This window comes from Opisthocomus hoazin, chromosome 11, assembly GCF_030867145.1.
Source record: "Opisthocomus hoazin isolate bOpiHoa1 chromosome 11, bOpiHoa1.hap1, whole genome shotgun sequence".
Taxonomy (NCBI): domain Eukaryota; kingdom Metazoa; phylum Chordata; class Aves; order Opisthocomiformes; family Opisthocomidae; genus Opisthocomus; species Opisthocomus hoazin.
In genome coordinates this window covers 13,805,434-13,814,558 of record NC_134424.1, presented here as the reverse complement: position 1 = coordinate 13,814,558, position 9,125 = coordinate 13,805,434, and the positions used below count along the sequence as shown (strand labels likewise).

General features: G+C 60.7%; 2 protein-coding genes across 2 annotated transcripts; both read left to right on the top strand.

The window, feature by feature from the left end:
• The first annotated feature begins 99 nt into the window (after positions 1-99).
• On the top strand, positions 100-5,265 carry HMCES (5-hydroxymethylcytosine binding, ES cell specific). Its single transcript, XM_075432633.1, has 6 exons — positions 100-282; positions 1,978-2,121; positions 2,220-2,339; positions 2,914-3,074; positions 3,540-3,732; positions 4,121-5,265. Exons 1-6 carry the CDS (start codon positions 100-102, stop codon positions 4,325-4,327), a joined length of 1,008 nt encoding a protein of 335 aa, XP_075288748.1. The 3' UTR covers positions 4,328-5,265.
• Positions 5,266-6,559: 1,294 nt separating this feature from the next.
• LOC142362736 (histone H2A type 2-B) lies at positions 6,560-8,955 on the top strand. Its single transcript, XM_075432900.1, has 2 exons — positions 6,560-6,593; positions 6,675-8,955. The coding sequence occupies exon 2, from the start codon at positions 6,756-6,758 to the stop codon at positions 7,134-7,136; it is 381 nt and encodes a 126-aa protein (XP_075289015.1). The 5' UTR covers positions 6,560-6,593; positions 6,675-6,755; the 3' UTR covers positions 7,137-8,955.
• The last annotated feature ends 170 nt before the right edge of the window (positions 8,956-9,125 follow it).

Genomic DNA, 9,125 nt, shown 5'->3' with positions numbered 1-9,125 from the left:
GCCTCCGCGCCACGGCCCCGCCCGTCCCGCCGCCGTTTGCCCCTCCCCGGCGGGGCGGGGCGCTGGGCGGGCGGGCCCCGTTCGGCGGCGCTGTGCGGGATGTGCGGGCGCACGGCCTGCTCGCTGGGCGCCGACAGCCTGCGGCGGGCCTGCGCCTACCGCGACCGCCGGGGCCAGCCGCGGCGGCCCGAGTGGGTGCGGGCCGAGCGGTACCGGCCCTCCTACAACAAGGGCCCGCAGTCCAGCGGCCCGGTGCTGCTCTCCCGCCGGCACCTCCACCAGGTACCTGCCTCCGGGGCTCGGCGCTGCGGGGGGGGGTGCGGGGGACCGGGGCGGCTCGCTGCGCTGCTCGGCACAGCCGCTGGGTCTGCGGTTTCCTGAGGGCAAAGCTGCCTCTGCCGCTTCGTGTGTGCGTGTTCCTGAGGAGGGCGGGGGATCGGAGCCGTGCCTCCAGCCAGCGTCCTGTCTGCTGCAGAAACTTGTATAGGACCGGTTAACCATCGCGCAGTTTTTTCCCCAAATGCCTGTAATTGCTCTGCTGGCCTTATTCTGCTTTCCTGAGGCTTTTTTTTTAATTCCGTAAAGCTGCTGAGACAGTCCGGGTCGCGTTGGTAGGCGAGGGTAGAGAGAGAAAAAAAAAACATGCCGGCTTCAGAGCTGCGAAGTAGCTGCACACCTGCGGTGGCCGTTATCCACCGTTATCCCGGCTGATTTAAGCCTCGCCAGACCTCGCCCAGACAACCTGAGCAGCCCGTGCCACTGTTCGCGCGTCTCGTTTGGTTTCCGCAGAAGCGGGCGCCCAGCGCGCTGCTGCTCGTTGGTGTTCAGCGAGGTGAAGCTGGGTGCACTGGGCCCCCTCGTTCCTCCTCCCCCCCAGCTGGTGGGGCAGTGGCAGGGGCTGCCGCTCTCCGCAGCCGCTGCCGGCACAGGGCACGGGGTGGGAGCCCCAGCGGGGCCACGTTGGAGTGCCATGGGCAATGCCATCGGGCATCCCTCGTTCCCTCCTTTCGTGCCGTGGGGTCCCGCGTCCCCCCGAGAGCCACGGCCAGGCTGCTGGGGCAGAGGGGAGCGGGGCTGGGAGCGCGATGCCAATGCCCGCTCGGTCGCTCGTCTCTGTTCAAGCTGTTGGGACACAGCTGCGGTGCCAGTTGCCCCTTTTCGCCGCTCCTCGTCCATGGGAGACTCTGGAAGACTTCACCAAGCTGGGCACATACATGTGCCTGTGTATATGCTCCTCTAGTAGGTAGCTATACACATACCTACTGCGGTTTTCTGGAGGCGAATGCCCCCAGGGCCTCGCTCGCCCCAGGTGTGCGCTGCCTGGGCCGGCGGCTGCGGGCAGAGAGCGAGAGTCGGCTGGGGGAGAAGTGAAAGCCGCAAGCCGTTCCCCTTGTCCGGAGGCAGATGACATGCAAAGCGCAGGAGTGAAAGTGAGCCAGGTCAGCAGAAACCACATTATTGAAGTGCAGGTGAGGCTTACACCCTGTGGGACGCTCACGCTGAGTGTTCTGAGGACCTTGAGGCCAGCCCGCCGTGAGCGGGTGCGTGAGGGCTGGGCAGCTCGTGTGCCCGGGCACTTCCCGTTGCAGAACTGCGCTCGTTCCTGTGGAGAGTCGTCGGCCAGGCCTCACTGAGACTATTTAGTAGTTATTTGTTCCTGCAAAATATTCTTGTGCTTTCTGCTGAAGGTTAATTCTTACAGGAAAGCCGTTAAGAATATGCAAAGGGTTATAATTAGTGGCTATTTCTGCACAGCTTGTGAGTGGCATCCCTGCGGAAGAGCAGGGGCGGATTTGGTGCTGGAGGGGCTGCGAGCCCCAGCTGAGCTCTGGGCAGAGACGCTGGCCTGGTTCCCCCTTGCAGGGGCAGCAGCTGCTGTCGCAGGGCTCTGCGAAGCCCCTCTCGCAGACTGCGGGCGTGCTCGTGGTCCCTGTGACGTGGCGCTGAGCCGAGGTGTTTCTCTGTCTCGTGCGAAAGGATGCCGACTCCTCTGAGCGGGTCCTCATGGACATGCGCTGGGGCCTGGTTCCCTCCTGGTTCAAAAAGGACGACCCCTCCAAAATGCAGTTTAACACCTCCAACTGCCGCAGCGATACCATGCTGAAGAAGTCCTCCTACAAGGTGGGTTGCTGCCCCCTTCCTGGCCAGCCTGAGGAGATCTTGCATTTAGCAAAACCAGAGCCACTGTTCATGGCTCGCTTGTGTTTCCTCTGCCCCAGGGTGCTCTGCTCAAGGGCAAGCGCTGTGTGGTCCTGGCAGACGGCTTCTACGAGTGGCAGCAGTGCAGCGGGGGGAAGCAGCCATATTTCATTTACTTCCCCCAGACCAAGGATGCCGAGGTACGGAGTCCTCACCGCGTCTGAAAGTTCACACCCAGCTCTGTGCCCCTGCTCCCTCCGGCCGCCCTGGGAAAAGCCCCCTTCCCTCCAGCTGTGCCCCTCTCTGGGGGTCTCTGTTTCCCAGCAAGGCTCCATCCCGCAGCGGGCTCGGCACCCCAGCATCCCTCTGCGGCTGGGGGTCCCTGACGCTGCAGTCCCCTGGCTGCGATCGGTGCCGCAGCGTCCCTGCCGTCACGCTCGCTGCTCCCCGCAAGCTGGATATTTGCATGGGTGGGCGATGTGTCTCGCAGGGGACTGGGCCGGGAGTTTCGCTACCTCTTTGCTGCGGCTGAGCCAGTGGCTGGGATGTTCAGAAGGGGAGGAGGGCGCTGGCTTGCCTGGGGGAAGATGAGGTTCCCGGTACCTCTCCCAGAGTTACCCCAAATTAATAGAAGGGCTCCTGGAAAGCCCTCAGATTAGTTCAGTTTGTGACTCAGATCTGAGTCGTTGACCTGCCATGGCACTGGCAAGTCTGCAGTGCTTCGGCTGCCTGTGGGTCAGCACTGACCAGGGCGATGGGGCCTCTCTCCTGCAGGCCGAGGGGAAGGAGGAAGATGAGGAATGGAGGGGGTGGAGATTGCTCACCATGGCTGGGATTTTCGACTGCTGGGAGCCGCCGGCGGGAGGAGAAGTGCTGTACACTTACACCATCATCACCGTGGATGCCTCCAAGGACGTGAGCTTCATCCATCACAGGCAAGTGAGAGCAGGCAGGGAGGCTGCAGAGCGGGCGGGGGGTGAGGGAGGAAAGCTGCGCCGTTGAACACCCGTCTGGCAGCACCGAGGCGGGGAGCCCTGTCTCCTCCCGATGCCCGCGGAGAAACATGCTGCATCACTGCCGGCTCGTTCCGGGTCACCGGCTCAAGCCCTCTCCATAAATCACTATCTTCGTGCCCGGTGGGTGGCAGTCAGAGCTGGGTCGTTCTCCAGAGCTGGGTCGCTCTCCGCCTGACCAGGGCCTGGCAATCGACCCCTCCGCCTCTTCCAGCAGAGCAGCTGCCTGTGTGAAGTGGATGCGCACTGTGCCTTGCAGGAGAGCATCCCACTGCTTCGGTTTTCCCCCTGTTTCCCCCTGGGCTTGCTACCTTACAAGCCTGGCTTTTGCTACCCCACTCTGCCATACCGGCGCTGGGCTTTGGCTCTGATGGCCTTGTCCCCTAGGATGCCAGCCATCCTAGATGGGGATGAGGCCATCAGGAAGTGGCTGGACTTCGCTGAAGTGCCAACCCAGGAAGCGGTTAAACTCATCCAGCCCACGGAGAACATCGTTTTCCACCCGGTGTCCACCTTTGTCAACAGCGTCCGCAACAACACGCCCGAGTGTCTCGCACCCATCGAGCTGGGAGCCAAGAAGGTGAGTGCTGGCGGGGGCTGGGCAGGGGACAGCTTGGCCCCGGTGCCGTCCCTGAGTGGGGACAGCAGCAGGCAGCGTCTGCAGGGCATGCCTGTGCTTGGAGCTGGAGTGCAGAGCCCTGAACAGATTCCCTTCCCTCCACTGCCAGAAATAAACTGTCACCCTGTGCCAGGATTTCTCTGCCAAATGAGGCAAATTCCATGTGAAATGGGGCTTAGAACAAGCCCGTTCTCAGCAACGCAGGGAACCTCCTGCGGATGTGCCTGATGGCAGGCGGGGCCATGGCTCCAGCCTCCGCATCCCGCGCTGGACCAGCTCTCGCAGTCAGCTGCCTGCCCTGCTCTCGCTGCGCTGCTGACTTCTCTCCCACTGTCCTTTGTCTCTCCAGGAGGTCCAAGCCACCCCAAGCAGCAAAGTGATGCTGGGCTGGTTAAAAAACTCCCAGGAGGGCTCTCCACAGAAGAAAGAAAATGATTTGCCCAGGTGGACGAGTCAGTTCATCCACAGCCCTTCGCCCAAGAAAACCAGTGCCGGTATCCTGCAGCAGTGGCTGGGGAAGGAGGGAGAGCCGGCTGCGAAGAAGCGCAAGGCTTAGGCACCGGCTGGGGTGGCTGGCCATCTTTTTTCCTTCTGATTTGCCAAAGCAGAATGAGGAATGTTTTTTTGGAAGGCTTTGCAGACTGGTGTTGAGATTCTCCAAGCCTCTCAGGCGTTGATCCGATGCTCTAGGTTGTTGTCTCTGTTCTTTGTGTTTCGTTAAAGGGATTTGTGTTTGTCTTTGGAGGTTCTGGCTTTGTCGTGTGCTGACAGGACTGATACAACCTGCTGGCCTCCCTGCTTGCCAGTCGCTCATGCCAAGCAAAGATAAAGCCTTGAGAAGTATCTCACCCTGCCAGGGAGGAGCAGCTTCTGCCTTCTGACAGTGTTCATCGTTCATGTCTCCTTCTATTTTCTTTTCCCTGTTTTTGGTGTTTAACTGATATCTCTTTTCCATTTAATTCCATATCGATTCTGTACCAATTTCTTTCTAATAGTCTTGCCCTCAAAAGATGGCTGCAATACAGAGGAACATGCAATAAATACTAGGAGGAAACCCCAGGCTGGGAAGATCTGACAGAGTCATCCTGCTCTGCACCAACATTGCCACGTGCTGTTGTGGCTCCTAAGCAGGGAGATGTTTCAGCGGCGCCTGGGAGGAGCTGGACTTTTCTTGGGTTTCCCTGCGGGCAGTGGGGTGGGACAGCGTGTCTTGGTCACGTTGTGTGTACAATCATTTTGTTAATGGGATTTGAAGACTTTGAGAGGATTTTCTTGATCTGTGGAGGGATGTGCTCTGCCTTGTTCATAAAGGTCATTCATTAAAGTCCAGATAACCAAAGTGCCGTTACAGAACAGCCTAGGGCGGTTGGTTTTGAGGTCAGGGATTTTGTAAATGGAGACAGATGTTGCAGACCAAAAGCCTTGCACGGTGGGACCCTTGCTGGAAAGCAGTACTGCATTTGTACTGGAAACAATAAAATGGGATTAACTGTTTCACTGCGTAGTGCCCTTGTCTGTGTCTGTGTCCCCTTCGCCCACCGCAGACCCGTTGCTCCTGTTTTGCAGGCAGAGCTTGTATCTTGTCTCCGTGTGTTGAGGGGGAGACCAGCAACCCGCTGCTGAACCCTCAGGGTACTGGCAGGGCTGTGTTGTTGGAGTGTTTCCATTTGCCAGTGGAAAGTATTCCCTCGGGATTTATTCTGGGGCTTGACTCGAACGATCCGTCCCTGGGGAGCTGCAGGAGTGGACGGAGCTGGGGCTTGACCCTGGGGAGGGAAAGCGGGGCAGGGGCTGCAGGACAGGCACCTGGGGAGACCCAAGCGCTCTCGGAGCCAAATCCGCCTCTGAATCCCTCGCGTGCCACGGAGGCGGCTGAGCCCAGAAGGTCTGCCGGTTTACGGGAAGCTGGGATGGGATTAGGATTTCCAACCAGAAAGCCTGTTGCTAGCTGGCTCCTCATCACTCCCACGGTGACTTGAGGCAAGAGGGTTGCTGCATTAGCAGCTCCTGGCAGAATAAATAGGTCTCCAGGTGCTGAGGCTGTCACCTTGGTGCCTGCCCTTGCAGGAGCCATGAGGGATGTTTCCCTCACTGCCCGGCCATCTCTCCCTCCAGGGTGAGCAGCTCAGCTGCCCTGGCCTGGTCGCTGCTAACTGCACATCGGGCTTTTCCAAAGGTCACCGGCTCGTCACAAACTCATTTCAGGTCTCCAGTTGCTGTGGAGGGAACGAAGATGCCGAGTGCGAGTGAGGCACGCTCTCCTTTCCCGGCTCTGGGGAACGAGCATAATCCTTCCCTCGGGGAGGCAGGGGCGGGGTACGGATGATCTCCCTCCGGGCAGTGAGCGAGGAGATGACCGCGCTCAACCCGGTGTGGCCTGGCCCCAAGAACTGGCTTGGGGGGAGCAACTTTCCCCTTTGATGCAGGATGCTCTGGTAGGGAGGGCAGTGCCCGCAGGCCCTCGCCCCCTCCCAGGAGAGATGTCTGGGGAGGGGACTATGGGCAAGGCAAAAGGGGCAGCCGGTGCGGAGCACGGGGGGCTCCGGCCAACAACCCGCCCCTCCTCCGGAGCAAGGGCCAGAGCCGGGTCCCTCCCCGCCGGGCGCTGCCCTCGGCGCCGGCCCCGCAGCAGAGCCGGAGAGCTGCGAGCCCTATGCAAATCAGGGATCGGCACGACGACCAATGGGCGCCGCGCAGGCCGCGCCGGTAACCAATGGGAAGCGGCGGGCGGCGGGGCGGGCAGGGATATCCGCGGCGCGGCGGCGGCGGCGCTGTCAGTGCGGCGGCGGGCGGCGCGCAGGGCGGAGCGGCGGAGGCTGCGGGTAAGGGTGAGGGCGGCACGGCGGCGGCGGGCGGGGACGGCGGGGCCCCGGCGCGGTGTAACGGCGTTTGTCTCCCCGCAGGCGCCGGGACCGTCTGTGCGCGGCGCTCCTCGGGAGGAGGCGGAGGAGGCGGCGGCGGCGAGGGGCCGCTGCTCGCCGGCCATGTCGGGCCGGGGGAAGTCCGGCGGCAAGGCGCGGGCCAAGGCCAAGTCGCGCTCGTCGCGGGCCGGGCTGCAGTTCCCCGTGGGGCGGGTGCACCGGCTGCTGCGGAAGGGTAACTACGCGGAGCGGGTGGGCGCCGGGGCGCCGGTGTACCTGGCGGCCGTGCTGGAGTACCTCTCGGCCGAGATCCTGGAGCTGGCGGGCAACGCGGCCCGCGACAACAAGAAGACGCGCATCATCCCGCGGCACCTGCAGCTCGCCATTCGCAACGACGAGGAGCTCAACAAGCTGCTGGGCGGCGTGACCATCGCCCAGGGTGGGGTGCTGCCCAACATCCAGGCCGTGCTGCTGCCCAAGAAGACGCAGAGCTCCAAGAAGTGAGCACTGCTCCTGGGGGTTTTTTTTCCTCCCCCCACCTCGCCCCTCCCGGCCCCCTCCTCGCCGCTGCCCAACCTCCCCTCCTGATGGGGCTGGGGTTCCCCTTCCTGCCGCCCAGAGCCCTGGCAGCACCCTGCCAGCCCTCCGTTAGCCCCCCAGCTCGGGCTGCCGCAGGGTGCTGGGGGAGCACGGGTGAGGTCAGGCCCTGCTTGTGCCCCCACCCTGCCCCTCTTCCCTCTGGAAGAAGCGTTTTTGGCAGAGGCAGCTGGGTCATAGCTGTCGGTGGTGGTGGCATCCGGAGCTGTACAGTTGGGTTGCGGTGCAGAGCTGCTGGTGGCTGCTGAGGATTTTGGCTGGCATGAGGGTGGACATGGGCACTCCTGGCTGCCTCTCCCCTTGGCTAGCCCCGGGGCTGTGCAGGGCCCCGCTCACCCTGGTGTGAGGCTGGGACTCGCTGCTGCCGTGCCCCCCCCCTGCAATGCCATCCTGGCCGCACTGCAGCGGGGAGGGTGGGAGAATGTGGAAAGGAGGAAAAGTTTGTTCGTTTGCAAGTGACTGTTAGTCTTAGTTTTGTTCATGGTAAAGCTAGTGCATTGCCTACTGTGAAGAAGCTCTGGTCCTGTTCATTTTAAAGTCTCTTATTTTGGGGTGCCTCCCTGCAAAGTCACCTTCGCGCAGCTCCCTAGCTTGGTGGGCGCTGGGGGTCTCGGTGGTCCCGTGTGCTGTGGGTGCTGCTGGCGGGGTGGGGTGGAGGCTGCAGTGACGAATCCCCTCGGAGAGCGTCGCAAGGTCAGGCGCCTGCCAGGAGTGGGAGCTGCCATCTTCTGCCATGGCTCCCCTCCTCTGTTGGCTGCAGAAGCCCTTCGTCTTGCTGAGAGCTGCCCTGTACCCTGGTTGCACTTCTGGAAATGACATGCTGTGTCTCCTCTTTTTTTTGTTGTTGTTGTCGTTGTTTGTTTGTTCAGCACTATTTCCGGTTCTGAGAAATAAAGTGATGATGATATCTGTTAACTGTAACCCTCTATGGATTAATATTTCTTTTTAAAAGCAACCTTAGAGTTTGTATTAAACCCCGCTCTTAGCTAATACTGTGTTTATTTGATGGCTGTGTGGATAATGCGTGAGCATGGGGGCTGTCCCGTGACGTCGGGAAGAGCTGGTGCAGACAGCTCTCCTCGCTGCCCGGAGCGGCCCGCGTCTGCGGAGGCCAGTGGCTGTGTGCATGCGGCAGTGTCTAGGCGATCGGACCGTAGACCTGCGTGACATGTTCTTTGTAAGTTATAAAAAAAAGAAAAAGAGCAACTTCTGTTTATGTGCTGTAAGTAGCATGTGTTCAACCTATTGAATTGGCTGTTAATCTTGTGGATGAAGTAACTTACCCGGCTCTGAGTTTATTACCTAGAGTAGATGAACCTGGATGCCTGCCAACTGGTTTTACGAAGGGGTTTTTCACTCTGTTGTGGAACATGGAAGAGACGTGTTCGTTAGTGTTGTGCTAATCGGGGTACGGATGTCAGGTCCCCTGACCTCAGGTGGGTGGAGGGCACCTGGCCACTGCCCCGCTGCTGCAGTATGGACCCCCTGGCATCTCCCTTCCGCCTGTGAAGGGACCGTTGCTGTTGGTGGGGTGGGGACAAGAGGTTTCCTTCCTGCTGCCCAGCACGCTGGTCGGCGTGTCTGTATCAGAGTGTCTTGTTTTCTCCAGGACCAGCGTTCTGTACAACCTGAGAGTGCTTTGTATCTCTTAGAAAAACGCAGAACTTGTCATACTGAAAAAGAATGGTGCAAACCCGGTATCTGATTAAACTGGTTCCCTGTTGAACGCTGTCGAATGTGCTGTGTCTTGTCACCTCACCTACCCTGCTGGCTCTGGCAGCGGTCTGCGGGAGCGGGCTCTCCGGTGGCAGCTTGGTGTCTGGGCTCGGTTTTCTCCAAGGGAGGAAGGACTCATAAAACACCAGGTCTGGCCTAGCAGTGGTCCCGCTCGCCCTT